General features: G+C 37.1%; 3 protein-coding genes across 6 annotated transcripts in view; 1 reads left to right on the top strand and 2 right to left on the bottom strand.

Annotated features, from left to right (window-relative positions):
* The window catches only part of TRIM69 (tripartite motif containing 69), a 48,966-nt gene extending 42,573 nt beyond the window's left edge, over nucleotides 1-6,393 (bottom strand). For all 3 annotated transcript variants that reach the window (XM_016428424.2, XM_001366791.4, XM_007472469.3), the window contains exon 1: nucleotides 3,817-6,393. Coding sequence is in view for 2 of the 3 variants with exons in the window: in XM_001366791.4 (XP_001366828.2) it covers nucleotides 3,817-3,822 (6 nt within the window). In the remaining variant the exon portion in view is untranslated. The remainder of the gene's footprint in view (nucleotides 1-3,816) is intronic.
* The window catches only part of PATL2 (PAT1 homolog 2), a 105,182-nt gene that overhangs the window by 52,200 nt on the left and 29,132 nt on the right, over nucleotides 1-23,850 (top strand). The window lies entirely within an intron of this gene.
* B2M (beta-2-microglobulin) lies at nucleotides 6,541-19,744 on the bottom strand. 2 transcript variants are annotated; one of them, XM_007472410.3, is made up of 4 exons: nucleotides 19,396-19,744; nucleotides 10,453-10,731; nucleotides 9,187-9,212; nucleotides 6,541-7,257 (listed from the first exon to the last, which is right to left on the bottom strand). In XM_007472410.3, exons 1-3 carry the CDS (start codon nucleotides 19,463-19,465, stop codon nucleotides 9,199-9,201), a joined length of 363 nt encoding a protein of 120 aa, XP_007472472.1. In that variant the 5' UTR covers nucleotides 19,466-19,744; the 3' UTR covers nucleotides 6,541-7,257; nucleotides 9,187-9,198.

Here is a 23,850-nt window from a genome sequence, read left to right as displayed (position 1 = left end):
GAAAGAGAAGACCAGAATTCAAATTCAGAAGACAGTTAAAACTTCTACTTCTAAAATGTCATAGAAAAATATAAAATGGTCACAAGCCCAAAAGGATTTTTTGGAAGAGCTTCAAAAAACACTTTAAGAAACCAAGGGAGAGAAGTTGAAGGAAAAAAAAAAGAATAAAAAAATAGAAGAGAATATGAAACATCTTGTTACAAAAACAACTGACCTGGAAAATGGATTGAGGAGAGACAATTTAAAAATTGTTGGACTACCAAAAAGTTATGATAAAAAAGTTTAGAAACTATACTTCAAGAAATTATTAAGGAAAATGAAAACTCTGGGGAGCATTATTGCCAAGTTCTGTAACTTTCAGGTTTAGGGGAAAAAACTACAAGCAACCAGAAAAAAAGTCAATTTAAATACTGTGAAGCTACAATCAAGATAACACAAAGCTTAGCAGCCTCAATATTGAAAGAATGAAGGGCAAAAAATATAATATTTCAAAGAGCAAAGAATAACCTATCCAGCAAAACTAAGTATAATTATGCAAGTAGGAAAAATAGATATTCAATGAGCTAAAGGACATTTAGCTATTTTTAAGGAAAAGACCAGAACTAAGTAGAAAATTTTATCTAAAAGGATCAGAAGAAACATAAGATAATAAATATTAGACCAATTATATGGGATTCAATATGGTCAAACTATTTGCTTCTCTTATAGGAAAACATCATAACCCTTAAGAATGATATTACTACTTCAGTAGTTTGAAAGAACATATGTAGATAAAAGGCTTAAGGTTGAGTTGAATAAAAGGCAATGAACCAAACAAATAAAATTAAAGAGTAGGAAAAGGTAAAATGGAACAATTATCTCATACAAGAAAGTTGTGAATGGAAGAACCATTATAGTGAAGGGAAGGAGGGAGTGTACAACTAGTAGTGCTAGAATCCTATTCTCATTGGATTTGGGTTAAAGAGGGAACAATACATATATCTAGAAGGATAAAAGTCTTAACTTATAGAGAAATGAGTGTGAGGGTATAGGATAAGGGAAGACTCAGAAGGGTGTGTAGATTAAGAGAAAAGAGGGCAAAGGGATAAGATAATAGATTCTTAAAAGGGAGTTCATACTAAGAAATAGGAGAGCAAATGAAGAGGACAAAAGAGGGACTCTTAGAAGGCTGATTAGGGAAATGGTAGAAGAAAGTTATACTTCTTAAGGAGGCATAGGGTAAATAAAAGTGAGCAAGAGAAAAACAATGAGAAAAAATAGAATGGAGGGAAATACACAACAATTATAACTTTAATGGGGGTGGGATAAATTCTCCTATAAAATGGAAATGGATAGCAGAATGTTTATCAAAAAACAAAACCCAACAATATGTTGTTTATGAGACACATATTTAAAATGAGAGACATACATAGAATAAAAATAAAAGTAGAGTAGAATATACTATGCTTCAGCTGGTACAAAAAAAAAGCAGGGATAAGCAATCATGATCTCAGACAAAATAGATTTAATTGGGATAAACAGGAAAATGATATTATTAAAAGGTACCATAGATAATGAAACATTATCAATACCAAACCTACATGCACCAAGTGTTATAATATCCAAATTTTTTAAGGAAAAGCTATGTGAATTACAGGTCGAAATAGATAGCAAAACAATAATAGTGAGGGGAGCAGGATTCAACTTCCCCTCTCAGAACTAGATCAATCTAATAATAAAATAATTAAGAAAGAAGTAAAGTAAATAAATAGAATCTTAGAAAAGCTAAATATGATGTCTGGAAAGAACTGAATAGGAATAGAAAGGAGTATACCTTTTTCTCAATGGTACTTGGTACCTTTATAAAAATTGACCATATATTAGGACACAAAAACTTTATAATTAAATGCAGAAAAACAGCAATATTAAATGTATCCTTTTCAGAACATAATGCAATAAAATTATATTTAACAAAGAATCATAGAACCACAGAGTAAAAATTAATTGGAAACTAAATCTTAAAAAATGAATGGGTTAAAGAGCAAATCATAGAAACAATAATTTTATTAAAAAAGAATGATAATAATGAGACAACATATCAAAACCTATCAGATAAAGCAAAAGCAATAATTAGAGGAAAATTTATATCTCCAAATACATATATTAATAGAGAAAGAAAAGAACAGATCAATTAATTGGGAGTACAATTTAAAAAAAACTAGAGAAAGAACAAATTTTAAATTTCCAACTCAGACCAAATTGAAAATCCTAAAAATTAAGGTGAAATTAGTAAAACTGAATGTAAGGAAAACCACTGACTTAATAAATAAAGCTATGAGTTTATTTTTGAGATGGTTAGAGATATGGCACTACAAGACACAAATTTGCATACATTCTCATTATCCCCCCCCAAAAAAAATATTTGTTTTGGGTTTTTTTCCCTTATAGTTTAAAAGTGTTAACAAATTTTACAATTCTAGGAAGGAACCAAGTTATCTAACCAATCCTGGTCTAAGAAGAGCTAGAAGCTAATGTCAACTATTTCCCATCTATGAATACCAGTTTCTTCTCTGTGGATCCTGTAGTCTATTAAAAAAGGGAACATAAACTTATGGAGAGGGACTGTTTTTCATTTTGATCCCCAGTGCCTTTCACATAGTGAGCATTTAATAAATACTTGCCGAATTGGATGAATAAATGTCTCTAGAAAAGAAGCATCATCTATGTATGCATGCAACCAAAACTATTTTACCTTTCTCATTCTTCTATTTCACCCTGATGATATTCCCCTTGCCTGGCATTTACTCCTATACCACTTTTTTTTAAACCCTTACCTTCTGTCTTGGAATCAATATGGTATATTGGTTCTAAGGCAGAAGAGTAGTAGGGGCTAGGCAATGGGAGTCAAGTGACTTGCCCAGGATCATATAGCTAGGAACTATGTGGGGCCACATTTGAACCCAGGAACTCCCATCTCTGGGCCTGGCTCTCAATCCACTGATCTACCCAACTGCCCCTATACCACTTTTACTTTTCTCATTTCTCTCCCTTTATATTATTCCCCCTGCCTAACAGTTCTTCCCCTCTCTTTTTTTTTTTGCCATTTCAAATTTTACACTTTCTTTAATGTCTAACTCAAAATTGACTTCTGAGAAAAGTCAAATCAACCACGCCTTGAAGTGTCTATATTTTGAATTGTTATAAAACTTATCTATAGTTTCCAACACAGTATGGAGACTTGTATAATTTGGAATTATTTTCAGATGAATGTTTATACTCCCTGGCTAGATTGCATATTTCTTAACCAAATAATCAAATCTTTTATTTCCTTTGAATTACTCAATAGCACTTGCATAGGGCCATATGCTAGGAAATAATGTATAAGTGCTAAATTGGGTTCAAACTGGTTTTTCTCATCTTACTCTAATATTAAATAGAAAGATCTTTATAGGCTTCGTAGTAGGTATTTCCTCTCTCCACCTATACAGATTGCATCCCTTCCCTATTGGATTTTTTGCCTCAAATGTGTTCCCTGGAGGCCAACTAAGTTGGTTTTTGGAGAAGACCCACTTGCCAAGACCTAAAAGAGTTTACATCCAACTGATGTAACCTTTGAAAAGCCTGGGTTATTTTTATACTAGCATGAAGTATCAAAGCTGGACTTCCATAAACTTTCTCTTCAAACCCCCCTAAATGTCCAGTTCAGTATTTTAAAATTTTACAAATTAAATCTTCCCACATTCACCCTAATATCCCCAATCAAGATCCTTACCCACCCTATTCAGAAAGATAACTGAATTAGGAACATGTAATCATCCATCCCAGAGGGGCCCTCACCTCCATGAAGTTTTTTCATTGAGTTGCCCTCCACTGGAGGAATCATGAACTTCTGTCTTTAACCTAGATAGGGGTGCAAAGTAGGAGGCTGGAGACTTGATGGTTCTCTACAAAATGGATTCTATGAATGAGAAGTAGGAAGATTTGGTAGCTGTAGGGTCAAAGAGGAACAAAGAAGGGGAGGGGGTTGGGAATCTAGCAGGTTCCATGGCAGTTGGTCAGTTGATATGACAATAGCTTGCTCTAGAGAAGGAAGAGGTACTAGTTGAAATGTGCTTTTCTTCTTACTATCCATTTTCACCTAAGGTGGGACATGATGTTATTATTAATAGATCCCATATCCCTGAACCCCTACTGCTCCATGGTAGAAGAAACTGGGTGAGGCCCAGCTGAATTTTGCTGTTGAGTCATTTCAGTCGTGTCTGATTCTTTGTGACTTCATTTGAGGTTTTCTTGGCAGACACTGGGGTAGTTTTCCTTCCTTCTCCAGCTCATTTTACAGATGAGGAAGCTGAGCCAAAAAGGGCTAAGTGACTTACCCAGGGTCACACAGCTAGCTAGTATCTGAGACCAGATTTGAATGCAGGAAAATGAGTCTTTGCTTTCTGGGCTACAGGCCCAGAACACTATCCACTGCCCCAGTTAAATTCCCTGGTTCACTCACCTTCTTTTCCCCAAAACCATAACATAAAAGCAGAAGAGAGATCAGCTAAGTGTCAATAGTTATTATATTTCAATATAGCATTCTATTTTTCTTCTTCACTCTGCAGGTTCATTAGTCCAGAGAAGATACCAAAGCAGAAACGGGACTTAAGGAAACAGGATTGAAAAAGTCCAAATCTACCTAATATTATGGTTTTAATCAGAGAATTAGGGGATCCAGGCTATGTTACTAAGAGATTCAATACTGGATTACAATGCCTAGCAAGGAAACTTTTGAGTTTATAGTTTACTTAAATAAACGAGCCAACCAAGTATAGGTGCTGCCTACAGAAACATACTTATCAAAGCTTATCCTTTGAAGTATTGGTAAAAGTTAGTGTCTGCACATTACTATTTTTTTGGCAGAGGGGAAAAGGGATGTCTGGACTTGTGTTGTTAGTTTAGGGAATTCCCTGCCTTGAAACTCCCTATTCTAATGCAGATCAGCAGTTATTCCAAAACTTTTAACAGTCTTAGAGAGTTTCCTGGAGTACCAAGAGGGTAAGTGAAATATCCAGTCACACCCCACTGTGTGTCAGTCAGGTCTTGACCAAGTCTAACTCCAAGGCTGGTCCACTCTCTACTTATAACACATTGCTGGTCTTGAATCTCAGTGTTGTAAATATACATTTGTTCTATTTCCCCCATAAAGTGTAAGCTGCTTGAAGTTAGGCTTTATGTTTTTCATCCAAGAGTATTTCCTAATGTAATAACCTTTAAACGGTATTGTCTTGGGGGTTGTTTTTGCTTGAGGAAGACCCTCTTACATCTTTCGGTAGACTTCTTACCTTTCACTTTCCATGGTAACTAACCATCCTGTCAGCTTTTCAGAGAGTGTAAATAAAGCCCATATAAATGTCAGTTTTTTCCTGAAATCTGTGATTTCATCAGTGGAAGAAATTCCAGAGAGGAAACTCTCCCAACAGTGCAACCCAGCTACCGTTTTAAAAACATAATCTCAAATTTGTCCAAGGCAGGCAGTTATAGGTGAAGTGATTTGTTCAGATTCAATCACAAGCCCAGAGCTGCCTCACCACAGCTCTGGTTCACAATACCTCCAACTCCTATGCCACAGGATTACAGTGAGAATCAAATGAGATAATCTCTATAAAACACTTTATAAACCTGAAGGCACTATATCAGCATTGACAAAGTATTGGCACTCATGCCCAGCCCATGGCAGGGGTGGTGCTGCTCCATTACCCCTCCTCCCAGAGCCCACGGACAATTTTTTTAAAGCCTTACCTTCTGTCTTAGAAGGCAAAAAAGGCAGTAAGGGCTAGACAATGGGGGTTAAGTGACTTGCCCAGGGTCACACAGTTGGGAAGTGTCTGAGGCCAGATTGGAACCCAGGACCTCCCATCTCTAGGCCTGGCTCTCAATCCACTGAGCTACCCAGTTGCCCAACCATGGACATTTTTTGCACCCACCCAAAGTGAGGACTTCCTCTGTTCATTCTCTGGGGTAATGCAGGGAGTTCACAGGCAGCTTGAAGTTGCAGTTTGGGCATGTGAACTTGAAAACCTTTGCCAATGATACACTATACAATGTTAAGATACTGAATGAATGATTTGATAGTTTAAAAAAAAAAAAAAAACTATGTTCAAAGCCAAAAACTTTGAATCATTTCCTAAAGACATCATCCTGTTCCTGTGTATTTTCTCCCCACACTGATTTGGCTCATCCATTTTGGACAAGTCCAAAGAACAGAGCTGTCATTGAATTTACATTCTAGGAAATACCCAGCTTCTGACCAGTAAATGCCTTATATCTGTAATTGCATCGAGAGATTCATTAATGTGAAAGCTTCCAAGGAAAAGAGTTTGTCTAAGCCCACAGCTCAGGAGAAAGATTCCTTCAGTGAGTCACAGTTAGGGACATCAGTGGTTTACCTTGCCCATGAGTGTCAGGTTTGCAGTTAGAATTGGTAGCAGAGAAATGCATCGTCTCTAGTCACCAAGACCTCTCTTATCTCAAACTATGGTACTATATCATTATCCCATAGTAAAGAAATTTACACTCCCCGGTTCACCATTGTTTTATTCAGCAAAACATTCTCATCAACAACAAATTTAGGTAAACACAGTTTTTGGATTTCCTTTTTAAATGTGTAATTAACAATTAATTTAAAAACTCCTGCCAGAATGATTTTAGTTACTGATTTTTTGACAAAATTAAGGTTCAAGATCCCAAGAGAGATATTCACATTCTGAGTTTTCTGGCACATTCAGATATCCTGTCCTTACTAAATGTCTGTTAGGGTTATTGATTAATCTGGGATATGGCAGATACACTAAGAGTGAAGGTGGTGCTCTAACAGTTATTGGTTAAAAAACTCCCAGTGATACTGATAATGTTAGGATTAAATTATCCCACCAAATGCCCAATATGGTGGAAGCAGTGCAGAAGTTGAGATTCTAAGGATCAATGAGTTTGTCAGCAGATTCAATTGTTTATAGAATTCAACATACCAATTTTTCATTCTGCATGAAGTAACTGAATTCAGGAACAATAAAGGCAACAAATATTGAATCAAGGGATCTAGTTCTTCCCTCTCTCAAAGCTATGCATCCCATACAAAGTCAAAATGCTCAGATACATTAAAACATGCTTAGAAAGCAAAGCATCAAAGTGAAACTAATATTTTTCTAGTCCCTATACATAGGGAAGCTGAATTTCATTGTAATGATGGGAAAATACTGAAACATTTCCATCCATTTCAGGAAGATTTCTTGATGCCTAAGGAAGAAAAAAGTAAGAAAAATTAATTCTTCCATCACTTATTAAGCACCTACTACATGCTAGGCACTTTGCTAGGTACTAGGGGTACAACTACAAAGCATGACTGCCTACTTGCAAGGAGATTATACTCTAATGGGTGAGATAAGTATATCTATATGCAAATATATACATACAAATATATTTGTATTTAGTTTATATCTGTGCTATATATACATAAATTTATATAATAGTATATCCTTTTTTCTTTACCCATTGTGATTTATCCTTGTAATATTTCATTAGAAGACAGAGCAATGATTTATAAACAGGAGTTATATAGCTAGGATCCAAATTAGAGTAATTCAGAAAATTGGTCAAACCTCTCTATATTCAAGGTTATACAAGGTTTCTTGCTTTAGAGAAATGAACCAAAAAATTCTAAAAGACCAACAGAAAGGCAACTATCCTTGAAAATTATAGATATTAATGTATCATGAAAAATAACTGATTCTATACAAAATTTAAATGAGCAGATTCTTTCATAATTTTTCATATAAACAATAAAACATTTGTAATGTTTTTCAAACTGAAAGGGCCTCTACTGACAATGTTATATATGTATATGTGTATGTATGTATGTATGTATGTATATGTAGCATAAATAAATAAATGAATGGTAATTTGGAAAGGACAGTACTAACAGATGGAGGATCAGAAAAGTCTTCTTGCATATAGAAGAGTTCTTAACCTTTTCTATGTTGTGGATTCCTTGGGCAGTTTAATGAAGTCTACAGACCCTTTCTAAGACCAATGTTTTAAATGCATAAAATAAATATATCGCATTTCAAAGGAAACTGAAATAAAGATGTACTCTTTTCCCCACCAAACTTCACAAACTGCCCTGAAATGTCTCCCCTACCAGGTCAGGTCAAGAACCCCTTTTAGAGAAGATAAAGATTGAGTTCTATCTTGAAGAAAGGGCTCTAATGAGGTGAAAGTAAGGAGGGGCCGCTTTCTAGGCATATGCGGACATCCAGTGCAAATGCAGAGATGGGAAATGGAGGGAGGATCAGAGAGAAAGCCTGTTTTGATGTCCTGCAGGGCATGTAATAAGAAGTAACATCCAAGGCAGCTGGGGCCAAGTTGTAAAGAGTTTTTTAAGCTGAATAGAGAGATATCTCATATTCTAGCTAGAATCAACAGGAAGTTAGTAGAATTGAGCAGACATGTCTCACGGACTATAGATCATTAATGGCTTCCTTGCCTTAATTCTAGAGCTGCTTCTCTTCTTCTCAGCTCCCACTTCAAGTTAGTTACCATTTGTAAAAGATCCAACTCATAAGCCATAATTAGCATTTAATAATAATAATGATGATAGTTGGCAATTAGCACTTGTAAAGTGCTTCATAAATATTTTCTCACTTGGTCTTCTACCCTAAAAGGTAGATGTAGTTATTATCTCTACCTTACAGTTGAGGAAACTGAGGCAGAATGAAGTGAAATGACTTGTCCAAGGTCACTCAGCTAATAAGGCAGGACTTGAACCCAGGTCTTCTGACTCCAGGCCTAGCATTCTTCACACTGCACCACCTGGCTGCCTCATATAAAATGACTATCTAGATATTGTGTTTGATGACAAGGCACCATTTAACTTTAACTAGCCTGGGATCCTAATGAGAATTCTGTTTAACATACAAATGGTATTTTCCATCTCTGTGCCTTTGCATGGCTTGACTGTCCTAAATGTTTGACTTGCTTTCCTTCCTTTCACTTCATAGAGGCCCTGTCTTCTTTTACATTGCAGCTCAACCACCATCTTCTCCATAAAGGGTTCTTGTCCTGGGGTTTGTGGATATATTTCAAGAGAGTTTATGAACTTGCATGAAAAAAAAAGATACTGAAATGAGAGAAAAAGAAAAACTCAAACATCCAATGTCAGCAGCTCACCCATAATGCAGGCTAGTTGTCTTTGTCTGTAAAAGAGATGAGAGAGAAAACCCATTAAGCTTCAATTGCAAGGAATTAAAGACAGACATCAGAGGCAGTAGTGGCAGACCTGTGTTAGCCTAGTTTGGAGGTGGGTCGGAAAGGACGCTATCACAGCTTGGGAGTGGGAGTGGAGGATGTGGAAAACAATGCAGAAGCAGGCTTTTTGTAAGATTTCCACTACATCATACCAAAAAATTAATATTATAATGAGGAAAATAAAAGATCTGGGAGAGATATACACCTCTCTGACAGCATGTGCTACCACTGGAATTTTCAAACTGGAACACTCCCTTTTTCATTCATTCACTCAAGAAAGTCTATATAGGGGGCAGCTGGGTAGCTCAGTGGATTGAGAGCCAGGCCTAGAGATGGGAGGTCCTAGGTTCAAATCTGGCCTCAGACACTTCCCAGCTGTGTGACCCGGGGCAAGTCAACCCACATTGCTAGCTCTTACCATTCTTCTGCCTTGGAACCAATACCCAGTATTGATTCCAAGATGGAATGTAAGGGTTTTATTAAAAAAAAAAAAGGCTATATATACATATGTATATATTATATACCATATACTAAAAATATGGCAAAATCCCTTCATAATTATCCCCTTAAAAGAGAATAAGGAAGGGGCAGTGAGGTTGTTCAGTGGATAGAAAGTCAGACCTAGAGATCCTGGGTCATATCTAGCCTCAGATACTTCCTAGTTGTGTGACCCCACTGCCTAGCCCTTACCACTCTTCTGCCTTAAAAACAATACATACTATTAATTCTAACAGAAAAGGTAAGGATGTTTTAATTAAAATTATTTTAAATTAAAATTTTTTAAAAGCAGTAGTTCTAGAGGTTGCGCTTCAAAGTAATGCAGGCCTACAACCAAAATAAAAGGCTGTAAGAAATAATAAAAGAATAATAATAAAGAAAAATAAAAAGCAAGTAAGAATTTTAACAAGCTACAAATTTAACTCATAAGAGATCGATATTGCATGTCTTAAAGCTCTCTAATTGGAAGTGCTGCTACTCTTTGCTCTCCTCACTAGCTGACAGACTCATAGCTCGAGGACACTGCGGAAGTCATCAAAGCAGCTCAAGCAGGATCACTAAGATATGTGATGTCACTGTGCAGTGCTAATGATCAGGTTCTTTGTGTTTATCAAAGTTTTCTGATGGGAATATATTCAGAGACAGTGAGACTGACCTAAAAATGGCTAAGAAAGAGAACTTAGAACTTACCCCATTTAACCACTTTAGGTTCGTTGAGAGTTGAATGGGTCACTTTACAGGCAAATTCACTGTTAGAATTTGGATCAAATGGTGCAGAAACCAGGAGATTGAAGGTCCAGTCCTTGCTGAAAGACAGGTCAGACTGCTCTACATTCTCCATTTTCTTCCCATCTTTCAGTAACTCAATAGTAATCTGAGGGGGGTGGAATCCTGACACGTAGCAATTCAAGAAGTTGCTTTTGTCACTATCTGGTGGGTACCGAGAGTAAACTTGAACCCTGGGAGGACCTGAGGAACATGAGAAAGAAAAATAAAAGAGTCAAATGACTTGACCTCCACAGTTAAGATATAGGCTTTGGTCATTCTATCACCCCCCACTTCCAGTTTGGAGAGGCATACACTTTCTCTTTTTTCAAACCTTTACCTTTCAGGGGCAGCGGGGTGACTGCTCAGTGGATTGAGAGTCAGGTCTAGAGATGGGAGGTTCTAGGTTCAAATCAATACACAGTATTGATTCCAAGACAGAAGGTGAGGGTTTTAATTAAAACACAAAAACAAAAAAAAACCTTTACCTTTGATCTTAGAAATGTTACTAAGTATGGGATCTATGGCGGAAAAAAACAGTAAGGGCTAGGCGACTGGGGTTAAGTAACTTGCCCAGGATCACACAGCTAGGAAGTCTCTGAGGCCACATTAGAACCCAGGATCTCCCATCTCCAGACCTCACTGCCCTAGAGGCATATACTATAAAGTCTGTTGAATAGGGACTGTGTGCCCTCAAATCAGCTATAACTACTCAGAGAGCTGGTTGTTAAATTTTCAGTGCAAGGCACTGTGCTAGACTCTGGGCATTCAAGACAAAGTGAAACAGACCCTGCTCTCAAGGAGTTTACATTCTAAAAATCTAGCTGCCCTTACCCTTCAGAGTAGTATTCTTTTAAAGTTTCAAATTAGATTCTCTCTAAGGTCCCTCTAAAGCCAAACATGATCCTATGCTTCTCTGTTCAAAGATGTAAATGCTGTTTCAAAGTAGATAAAAGCATGGGTGGTCAAAATAGAGTAGCTTTGGTGACACAGAGGATAAAACCATGGTCTTGGAGTCAGGAAGATCTGAGTTCAAATCTGACCTCAAATACTTATGTTTAGCTATGTGACCCCTGCGCAAGTCATTTTGCCTCTGTTTGCCTCAGTCTCCTCATCTGTAAAATGGTGGAGAACATTAGCACCTGCCTCCCAAGGTTGTTGTGAGAATCAAATGAGATATTTGTAAAGTTCTTAGCCACACATAGTACACACACACAAACACCACACATAGTAGGTATTTAATAAAATGCTCGTTTCCTTTTTTCCTTTAGCCAAATACGTATTGTAGGTGCATCCCCTTCCCACCCCCCTAGAACTAGTTATTAAATATTTATGACTACGCCCCTATATTCTATGCCTCTAATCCCTATATATACACCTCAATAGACCCTATCTTGAGAATTCTCCATTTATTGCAACTGATCACTTATTAAGCATTTACTGTGTGGCAGCTCTGTGCTAAGCTCTGGGGATACAGATAAAGGCAAAAAAAAAATAGTCCAAGTTCACATTTTAATGGGGTAAGAAGTAGGGTTCAATAAGAATGTAATGGGGGATGGGGAAAGGATAAAGGAGAAGATATGGGAACATTTGAGGAGCTCTTAAACCTCACTAGTACCATGGTCTAACTACACACCCGCCTGAGCCTCTATATACTTTTGGATTCCCTTGATGTCCCAGTGATTCCACCATGCTTCCTTCAAGGGTTTTCCAAATTGGCTACTGTCCAGTGGGTCTAATTTCTTGGTCTTCCCCATCCCAGAACTGATACTGTCTAGCCACTTAGCTGTGGCTAAGGAGGGGGATATTTTATGTTAAGGGCCACCTCCTATATAGAGCCTTTCCTGACCTGCTTAGCAGCTACTACCTCCCTCCACCTCCCTCCACCTTGTTAAAGAGCTTATATTAACTTAGCATCTATGTATGTGAATCAATTTTTCAAAAAACATAATAAGCAATTATTATGTGCCTACTCTCTCTGAGATAATTTTGTATATTAGAAATTATTTAACCTCTCTGAGGTTCAATTTCCTCATCTCTAAAGTGAAAATAATCCATTGGGGAAATGGAAAAATAGACACTTGATACTGTTGAATTCTTGATTATTAGGCCCAAATTGCTTTATGATTAAATAATATATGAAAATTCTATTTCATATAAATTGAGAAAACCATTATTTATTTATATTTGAGAAATGAACCAAATGATATGGTCAAAGGGTATTAAGCCTTTCTTAATTGTTGTAGAAAAGCATTTATGGAGACAGCTAGGTGACTCAGTGGATAGAGAGCCAGGCCTAGAGATAGGAGGTCCTAGGTTAAAATCTGGCCTCAGATACTTCCTAGCTGTATGACCCTGGGTAAGTCACCTGACCTGACTCCCAAAGCCTAGCTCTTACTACTCTTCTACCTTAGAACCAATATACAGGTTTGATTCTAAGACAGAAGGAAAGGGTTTAAAAAAAAAAGTTTGTAATTAATTTTGAAACCAGGTAACAATAGCTAATTTAAAGGCAATCCTGGAGCACAATAGAACTCAAATCAGTCATACATTGAGCTTCCAAAATTCTCCTAATATTCCAAATAATCTTTCTAAAGCATAGTTCTAGCCACTAGTCCTCCCCTCTAACAAAAAAAAAAATACTTCAGTGATTTCCCACTACCACCACTATAAAAGAAAAAATTATTTATTTTACATTTAAAGCCCTAGGACAATGATGGCAAACCTATGGCATGGGTACCAAAGATGGCACACAAAGATCTCTCTGTGGGAACTTGGTTCCCCTTCTTCTCCCACCCCCACCCCCACCCCCGCCCAGTTCATTACTAGAAAGGCAGGGGGGCTGGGGTCGAGCTGCTCCCCTCCCCCTCTCCGCCTTGCCTGATGACATTTTTTCACATCCCCTACCCTCTGCCCAGCAGTCAATGGGAGTGCTTTCTCCCTTCCCTGTGTGGGGGGGGGGGGGGACAGGGCATGCCCAGCCCTTGTTGGGGGAGGGGCATGGCACACAGTCTCTGGGGTGGGGGGTGGGGCAGGGTCTGGCACTTCATCTCTAAAAGTTTTGCCATCCCTGGTCTGGTACAATCTGGCTCCAATTTAGCCTTCCAGATGTATTTCACTTTATTCCTCTTCACATTCCCCTTTATGGTCCAAACAAGCGGACCTACCATCTACACTCCAAATTTAATATTTCTTCTTTTGCCTCCCTGTCTGTGCATAGGTTGCCCCCATGCTGGGTATAAACTTCCTCCTTACCTTTGCCTATCAGAATTCTTAGCTTCCTTCACAGCTCAGCTGAGGTGCCATCCCCTACAGGAAGCCTTTTCCTGTCTTACTAATTACTGCTTTCTTTCTCATCAAATTATCTTCTATGTAGTTATACACAAATGTTATATATTCTTGGTAGAATGCTACTTTGAGGTACAGATGGTTTTTTAAAATGTTGTCTTTGTAGCCCTTTTGTAGCCCTTACACATAGCAGGTACTGAATAAAGACTTGTTGAATTTTCCCTCATATAAGTAGGATGTTTCAAAAAAGACCCAAGAAAATCAAACTGACATTTTGAAATTTGGCTTGATATTCATAACAATTAGACCCATTCAATAGTAGAACATGCTCTGTGGGCATAATGAGTTTCCTATCACAGGAGGTCTTCAAGTAGAGTCTTTGTCTGGTAGTCAAAAGATGATGGAGTGATATTCTGAGCTGGAAGGAATCTTAGAGACCACTGAGCCCAACCTTCTCATTTTAAAGATGAGGAAAACGAGAAGTTGAGTAACCCAGAGTCACACAGCTAATAATGGGCAGGATTTTAATTCAGGTCTTCCTCACTCCAAGCCCAGAGCTCTAGCTATTGGTCAGGTTGGAAAGGGGAAATACTATTCCAGTAAAATTTGTACTACATTAACTCTGAGCTCCTTTCAAAAATCCAGGATTTTTGACATATAGCTTTGATAGTTTAAGTTACAAGAGTTCTGTGATTCTAAATGACATATGTAAAGAATAAAGTGAAATTTGTGATGTCGTTAAGTAAAAAAGAAAGTAAAACCAAAATATGAGCACACAGACTGTGGATGTAAAAAAATTAAAAGTCAAAATCTAAAAAATATTCTCATATAAAACCTGGAAAGACATATAAACTGATGCAAAGTGAAGTGAGCAGAGACAGGAGAACATTATACCCAATAACAGCAATATTGTACAAATAATCAACTGTGAAGACTTAGCTATTCTTAGGAATACAATGACCCAAGATAATTCCAAAGTACTTATGATGGAAAATGTTGTCATCCTCCAGAGAATGAATGATGAAATCTGAATGCAGATTGAAATATATTATTTTTCCTTCGCCCCCCACCATGGTCCCTGTTTTCTTTCACAACATGACTAATATGGAAATATGTTTTACATGATTGCATATATATAACCTAGATCAAATTGCTAACCATCTCAGGGAACAGGGAAGGGAAAAGGGAGGGGAAAGAATTTTGAACTCCAATTTTTTTAATGAATTTGAAAAAACATGTAATTCGGAAAAATGAAAATATATATACTCTGATGAAAAAAAAAACTTCAAAAGGAGATACAAAACAAAAGTGGGCATTTTCTTTCCTTTTAAAGTCAGTATCCACATTTAAAAATAAACCATAACAATTTATCATTTCATATATAATTTTGTTTTGTTTTGCATTCGAATATTTTTGATGAGAGTTGATATTAATTTTTTTTAATTTTCTAAATAAAACAAACTATCTGACCTAGTTGAGGCTAATGTTAAGAGAATATAAGGCTAAAACAATCTAGAGTTTGGGTCCTAAAGTACAACTTTTTTTTCTAAATCCTAGAGAGGTAGGAAAAAGAAATTGGCTATTGACTCTCAAATCAAAATAAGTAAATAATTACATTCCAATCAAATAAAACATTTGTAAAAAATAATTATTTTTACTACTTTAAGAATGTATCAAGAGCAGAAGAAAAGCGTATGGTTGATCACATGGTTGGATGGGGATATGATTTGGGTTTTGGTATTAAAAGATCACTCTATTTAAAATATGAATAATACAGAAATAGGTTTTAAACAATGATACATGTAAAACCCAGTGGAATTACTTGTCAGTCTCGGGAGCAGGGAAGGAAGAGGAGTGGAAAAATCACAAATCATGTAACCATGGAAAAATATTCTTAATTTTTAAAAATAAAATAAAATACACTCTGTTTCTCTAAGGAAAAAAGGAATATAGCCTGAATTCCTGAATGTCATTCCTTGTTCTGCAAGTAATTTGCCAACTGTAGGTATTCTTATTTTTAAAAGGCATTAACTAACCTATACAGTAGTTTTCATAGTAATAGAATATTAAGTTAATAAAGTTATAATAAAATTAATCTAACTTTTTATTTTTAATTGAACTGAAAGTAATTCACAGCATGCCTTTTTATACATATTTCATTTATATCTTAATGTAATACGTTCATGTATTACTACATACATTTTTTTTCTTTCAAGGAAGTATTTTCCAGAACTAGGCTGTATTTAGACTAGTTCAGATTGAAATGTTTACTTCAAAATCTTTGTTTAAATGGAGAAAAAAAGTTTTCCAAGAGGAAATTTTATTTCCCAACTTTTAAAAGTTCTACCTTTATTTTGCTCTGACTCCTTTTCTTCTTTTTTGGGGAGAGAAATGTATGGGAGAGGTCTGGTCCTAGGATTTAACAGATGTGGGGAACTGCCCACTACAGTAAACTCCTCCAAAGATCCAGCAAAGGCAGCACTTAAACCAAGGTACTTCTCTCTATTCAATAACTGAGATTCTCACTGATGTCTATAAGTTATTGACATTTACTGGGAATCCTTTCCACTAGCTCATTTCCTTTCACAAATAAAAAAGGAGATGGCTTCAGGAGCTGTTCCATTACAAACTTTAGGTTTTAATTTCTCCCAAATCAAATAGCATTCAGAAACCTTCAAAAATAAATGGAACCATAGCAGATGTCCATTGAATGGGGGATGGCTAAACAAACTCATAGGTGAATGTAATAGAATAATTATTGCACTGAAAGAAATGGCAGGTTGATAAATATAGAAAGAAAAGCTTGTAAAGACGTATTGATGCAAAGTGAAACAAGTAGAACCAAGAAAACAAACACAACAGTTATAATAATGTAAATCAAGAACAATGACAAAACGATTGAAAATGAAACCTGAGTTTATCAGAAGACAGTAAAGCTGGTCACACCCTATTTCTAAGGTAACAAGTAAAATATTAGCCATCAGTTTAATTACTGCCAAGCTATGAACATCATTTTTCATGTCATAAAATATCCCTACAGATACTTTCTGTTCATCAGTTCTGAACCTATGGCTATAAAAGTTCCCCTAGGTTTCTGTGTGCTTTACTAGAAGAGCAACTAGGTGGCACACTAGATAGAGCGCCAGACCTAGTGTCAGGAAGACATCTTCTAGAGTTCAAATCAGACATCGGAAAGTCGCTGTGTGAGTCTGGACAAGTAACAACGCTGTTAGCCTCAGTTTCCTCATCTATAAAATGAGCTGGAGAAGGGAAATGGCAAACCACTCCACTATCTTTGCTACAAAACCTCAAAATAGGGTTACAAAGGTTTGGACATGTCTGTACAACAGCTCAATGCAGTGGATGAGCTGGAGAAATACGGAAGAAAAGAAAGGAGGGTGAGCTTTTCAAATGTAGTCAACCAACATGTTTATTCATCCTGGTTCTATGGGTAAACTTGAACAATGGTGGACCTCCTCTGAAAGAACCTTTGGGAATAAAAGACAGCTTCACTTACCTAAATATTAAAGGCATTTTTACCAGCTTATTAATGGAGGGCAGAAAGTGGATCAACACTAGCCACAAGTGAAATCCTGCTCTTAGCCAAAAGGCAGAGTAAGATTCTTTTTTTCATGCTAAACATCTACAAGGATAATCTAAATTCTTGTCTCCATTTCTTCACTACTTTAACCCATTTCCAAGACCCAGCTCAGATGCCATGTCCTCCCAAGTTTTCTATCATTTTATTTTTATTTTTTAAATCCTAGAGGCTATTAATACAGAGCCTTTGGAGTTTACTGAGCAGGAAGGAAGAGGGAGGGGTATCACATGATGAGACTTCAGGAAAGTCCCTTTGGGCGTTGTTGTGAGAATAGATTTCAGTGGAGAAAGGCTTATAGATGGAAGGCCAGTTAAGGAAGCTATGGCAATAACCAAATGAGAAGTGAAATGTTCCTAAACTAGGGTGTTGGCTGTGTGAGTAGAAAAGCAGAGACATATTCCAGAGATCTTGTGGAGACAGAAATGATAAACTTTGACAACTGACTATATAAGATAAGTTAGAATAAAGAATTGAGGATGATGGCAAGGTTGCAAAGATAGATGACTGGAAGGATAATAAAAGGGTAATTTGGAAGATGACTGCATTAAGAAGAGAAGATAATGCATAGTTTTTGACATGTCTTTGAAATGTCAAAGAGGCAACCAGATGGAAATATCCAGTAGACAGTAGGGGTTCACAAGAGACTGGAGCTAGATGATCTGGGAATCATAGGTATTGAAATGGCAATCAAAACCCATGGGATTTGATGGTCTAAGCAAATGTGAAAGTGTAAAGAGAAAAAAGGAGAGAGCCTTGAGGTACATCCACCCTTAGTGATCCTGACATAAACTATAAATCAACAAAGGAGACTAAGAAGGAGATCCCAGACAGGTAGGAGAAAACTCAGAGAATAATGAGAAAAATTCAGAGACAGTATCCAGGGGGTCGGTAGTTTCAAAAGTTACAGAGAAGTCAGTGAAAAATAAAGAGTGAGAAGAGGCACTATTGGCAGTTAGATCAGTGTCCTTGGAGAGCAGATTGGAAACCAGATTTTAGGAAATTAAAAGGGAAGAGAAAGTGGAGAGGAAACAGTTTTCTAAGTAAAGCTTTGAGAAATAGAGGAGAGCAATAGAACAACGAGGATGGGGGGATCTCGGGAGTAGGAAAACTCTTGAGTGTGTTTATGAGCAACAGGAAAGGAGTCAATAGAGAAAGATCAAATAATGGGGACAACCAGCTAAAGAAGATGGGCGGAGATGATATAAAGGAATGTATTTGGGTGAAAAAGGTATACACATATATGTGAGATTTATACATTCACACACACATATGTGGGACCATTTAGATATGAAGGTGGGAAGAGGCTAGGAGCTGCGCTTACCATGAGGAGGAACGCAAAGAGCGATCGAGATCCTATCTTGAAGGTGAAGGCAAGTTCTGCTTACAAATTGACATTTCCTTCAAACCTCGGGAACACTAGTCTCTCCCCTTGTTCTCATTCTCCAATTCCTCCCCAACTCGGCTATCTGCCTGCCACCCTCCTCCACATCTGCCCATGCTCAGAGACCCAAAGTACGAGAGAGACACCGAATTGCCTTCCCCAGGCATTAGAGACAACCAAAGTCTCCCCTCGCCATAAAGCCACCTTGATCAGAAGTTAAAGGAAAGCCCCAATGAGCCACCTTTCCCTGGGCTTACAGGGATCCCGAAATCCCACCTCCCCTTTTTCCGCCGCTTGCCCTTAAGTCTTTTCTCGCTGGCGGCCACCACGGCCTCCCTCCCTCCCCAGTCTCACATCTAAAGTAGCTCCCTGCTATTTCTCTCCAAGCATGCACATCGCCAAAAAGGAGAGCCAACAGCTCTGGGTTCCTGGAATCGCACTCACTGAAGGGAAGCCTTCCGGCTGTCCTAGACCCAATCCGCTAAACCTCGTCCATTAGGCTGAGGAGTGGGGTGGGGAGGTGGGATACATCCCGGCTATCTCAGACTCAGAAACCCTTTCTGGAGCCAAGCCAAAAGAAAATTAGATCGATACTCACTTGTGATAGCATCTAGGTAGGGAAGGAAGCACAAATGCCCCAAGAGGGCAAATAGGAAGAGGCGCGACATGACCACGAACACAGCCTTCTTTCTGAATCTGAGAGCAAAGAGAGCAGGCGCTCGACTTATAAAGTGCTTGGGCTTTGCCAATAAACGAGGAGAATGACTGCTGGGCGTCACTGGTCTCCGGGCAAAAGGCTCTGCTCTAGGTTAGAAGAGGTATTTTCCCACTTTCATTTTCGTTTGCTTGGAAACTACCAAGCTTTATGTAATTAATTCTGAGAAGCTGAGTTGAATCACTGAATCATTAAAAATAACGTTTCCTAAACCCAGTGGAATTGCGCCTCGGCTACGGGAGGGGTTAGGGAGAGGGACGGGAAAGAACATGACTCTTGTAACCAAGGAAAAATATTCTAAATTGACTAAATAAAATTAAAAAAATAAAAATTAATAAAAACTTTAAAAAAAATAACGTTCCCTGGGGGCAGCTGGATGGCTCAGTGGATTGTGGGCCAGGCCCAGAGATGGGAGGTCCTGTGTTCAAATTTGACCTCAGACACTTCCTAGCTGGGTGACCCTCAATGTTTAGCTCTTACAACTCTTCTGCCTTGGAACCAATACACAGTATTGATTCTAAGAGAGAAGGTAAAGGTTTAAAAAAAATACTAATATTACTATCACCACCACCACTTTTCATAGTTAGCCATATATATATATATATTGTATATATATATATATATATATATATATAGTGCTCTAATGTTTTCAATTTGTTTTACATATTATACACTATTTGATCCTCACATCAACCCTGTGAGGGAGGTGCTATTACTATCTCCTCTTTTCAGATGATTAAACTGAGGCTGAGAGAAGTGAAGGGACTGGTTAGGTTCCCATAGCTACTAAGTGTATGAGGTAGGATTTGAACTCAAGGTCTTCTTTATTATTCATATGACTCTGGACAAATTCCTTCACCTCTCTGGGTTCCTGTTTTATCATCTCTAAAATATGGGGATTAGACTAGACAAGCTATTGTTTTCTTTCAGCTCTAATACACATCCTATGATTATCTATAATAAAGATTTCCTTTTGTCTTCAAAATCCCCAAGGAAGATGACAGTCTAGATTAAATAATCACTTGGACAAAAAGAAAAATTAAATGAGAAGCTTGAGAAACAACTATCAACCTAAAAAGAGAATACTATTGAAGCCATGAGGGGAAAAAAAAAAAGAAAAATCTATGAGTTAACTTAATGATAATTTTATCCTTCAAAAGGTAGAAGAAACAAAAAGGAGAACTGTTATTCCTGGTCTAACTCCAACCAACAAGAAGTTGACTGCTGAAGTAGTAGCTAAAGAGGGGATTCAGTGACCTAGGATGTTGCAGGAGAAATTTTTTGTATTTTGCAGCCCCAGAAGGATGGTAAACTTTCAAGAACTAAATTCTGAACACACAAGTAGAAATGGTTCCAATGAGGATGAAAAATGGGGACCTGCCTAAGGAAGTTATCAACAACTTCAGATTATAAATAGATCCAAAAATAAGACATGATAAGCAAGGGAAAATAACTGAGAATGAATACAAAAGAGCATTATGGTCTAAGAATGTTTGACTAACGCTAAATTCAGAGGCTGGTGATGAAAGCCATAAGCAAAAAAAATAACTTTTAAAAAAACCACATGGGGGCAAGAGAAGGATTAAAGAAATAAAACTATAGCCCAACATGGATTAAGATGTTGATAAAAATGAAAAAGGCTAAATACTCAATTCTTTTTTGTTTATTTTGTTTTCTAAGTAGAATGGCATTTGACCTGGGAAATACAGAACAAAAATAGTAAGGAGTGGAAACTCATGATAAGAAAGGCACCTGATGGGTAAAATCTAAGTCACCAGACCATCCCAAGAACAATGTCTTAGAGAACTGAAACAACTGGTAAATGTTACTGTTGAGTGCCTAAAGATCTTGAAAAATTAGAGGTACTTCACAACTGTACAAAGGCAAATGTTTCCATTTTCAAAAAAAAAAAAGACTCTGCAAATTAACAAGCTTTATTTCTATTCCATGCAAAATTCTAAATTATATTAGTAAAAGAGGATAGTTTGTGAAGACTGAGGAAAGGGGAGATGACTAAAAACCTTAACCTTTCTTCATGAAAGATCTTCAAGCAGAGGCTAGCCATTCACTGGTTAGGAAGGTTATAGAAAGAATTCTTAATCAATTATAGGTTGGACTAAGTGGCCTCTAAGGTCGTAAAAAACATTAAAATCTGACTTTGCCATTATCATTGTTGTGAAGGCCAAAGTTGAAATATACAGGGAAGAAACATAATCACAAAGAACTAATATTATTTTCTACCAACCCACCTCATAATTTGTGAATATCAGGATAGTTGTTGAATGCTGTTGCAATGCCAAGGTTATAAATTAAGATAAACTTCAATACGGTATTAATTCTTTCAGAGACTTGAGAATTCTAAACTCATGGACAAAACTGTTGGCTAATTGCCTGGAAGTTCTAGGAGATGCAATTTTTTTTTTGGCAAGTAAGACTTTTGGCTGTTGTGTCATGGGAAAAAATATATGTTTAAATGGAGTGGAAATATTCCTGGACAATGATTTAACAGACTTGGGGTTTGGTCCACAGAGTAGTTAGAGACATAGTAGTAGAATAAGAGCCCCAGTTTTGTAATTAACTAGCTATGTGACTCTGGATAAGTAATGGAACCTCTAATATCCTTATCTATAAGAAAAGACTTTGATTATCTGAACTCTAAGATCTTTCTAGTTCTGAATTTTTATGATTCAATAATTCTTAGCTTTGCTCTTTTGTCTTACAAGTTTATACATTATAGAAGATGCATAAGAAGCAATTATATGAAAATATAATGAAATGTTCAGACCAATTCCAGAAAAAGGTTTTATAATTTAATTTCATTTTTAACTCATTTTTTAATTGGATTTCTAATCATGAAGTAGTTGTGGAGATGATAAAGAGAATATGTGAAAATAGTTGGGGGTTTTTAAACTACATATGGTTGTTATTTTGTTAGGTTAAAAATAGGGAGAAGAGGGTAGAACCAAGATAATAGAGAAGGTATAAGCACTCATCTGATCTCTACCAAATTACCCTCCAAAATACTATGATATGAATGAATGAATTCTGGAGCAACATAACCCACAAAAAGATAGGGTGAATAATTTTTAGCCCAAAACAACTCAGAAGGCTGGCACAATGAATCTAGTGCACTGGGATGGAGGTGGAGCACAAAGTAGCACACCAGGGCAAGTTCTACCATGGCAATGGGCCTTGGGGGAGGGGGAGAGAGAGAGAGAGAGAGAGAGAGAAAGAGAGAGAGAGAGAGAGAGAGAGAGAGAGAGAGAGAGAGAGAGAGAGAGAGAGAGAGAGAGAGAGAGAGAGAGAGAGAATGAATACTACATTCTACAACATTTGTATGGCAGTTGAAGAATTAGGGACATTAAAGATTTCAGAATACCTCCAATTTCTTATGTTATTAGGTAATTTCATTTTTATACTCTTAAATACTGTGATGAGAAATGCTAACTTGAAAAAATCTGAAGCTAAAATGAAGGAAAACATGCAAAAATCTGAAGGTAAAATTCAGGAAAACATGCAAAATTTGAAGCTAAAATGTAGGAAAACATGCAAAACCAATCAGATAATTTAAAATTCTTCTCACAGGATCAATTGGCAAATACTTACTCAACCAAAAATATGTCTGAACCTGACAAACCTGTTTCTGAACCTCTAAATGAGGAAATTCCCTCCCCCAAAATGGAGATGGAAAACACCTCTTCTATAATTCAGATAACAGACCGGTTCTCTCATGATCTACAAATCTTGGCTAAACTTAATTCCCAACACCCTTCTCTTGAAACCCAAACTTCTGAAATCCCAGTTTCTCCTGTTCCTTCTCCTACCCAAAAAACAATTCCAGACCCAAGGAAATCTCGTCCTTCTAAAGAAATTCATTCTAGTCAAACTGACCCACAGGTACCAAATTCAACTAGAGGCATTTTTCCTCTAAGAGAAGTACCTGAAATAGGGCGCAATGGGGATGTGGTGACTCTAAGGCACAATATATCATTTACTCCCCAAGAAATAAAAGAATTCACATGAAATGTTCCCACATGTGAACAAGATCCCTTTCTGTTAACGAAAAAGATGACAGACATATTTTTTCAGTATAATCTGTCTTACAAAGACATTGAAAACTTGCTACAGGCTTTTTTAACTGAACGTGAGAAAAACGAAATAACTTCTCATGTCAATAAAACCCAGGGGCACAATGCAGCACACTGGCCATCTCAGGATCCCGAATGGGACTATAACAACTCTGAGGATTATTGTAGGGAGGCCATCTTAACAGCCATGAGAGAGTGTGAAGACAGTACAAATAAGTGGACAGAATTTAAAAGAATTAAGCAAAATGAG

This window comes from Monodelphis domestica, chromosome 1, assembly GCF_027887165.1.
Source record: "Monodelphis domestica isolate mMonDom1 chromosome 1, mMonDom1.pri, whole genome shotgun sequence".
Lineage (NCBI taxonomy): Eukaryota > Metazoa > Chordata > Mammalia > Didelphimorphia > Didelphidae > Monodelphis > Monodelphis domestica.
This window is presented reverse-complemented; position numbering and strand designations above follow the sequence as displayed.

What these genes read in the sequence shown, in the direction of transcription:
- B2M (XM_007472410.3), bottom strand. Translation starts at nt 19,465, where the DNA reads ATGTCGCGCCTCTTCCTATTTGCCCTCTTGGGGCATTTGTGCTTCCTT. An exon ending in CTACCTAGATGCTATCACAA is followed by an intron (nt 10,732 to 19,395) that starts GTGAGTATCGAT and finishes CATGTTCCTCAG; the next exon opens with GTCCTCCCAGGGTTCAAGTT.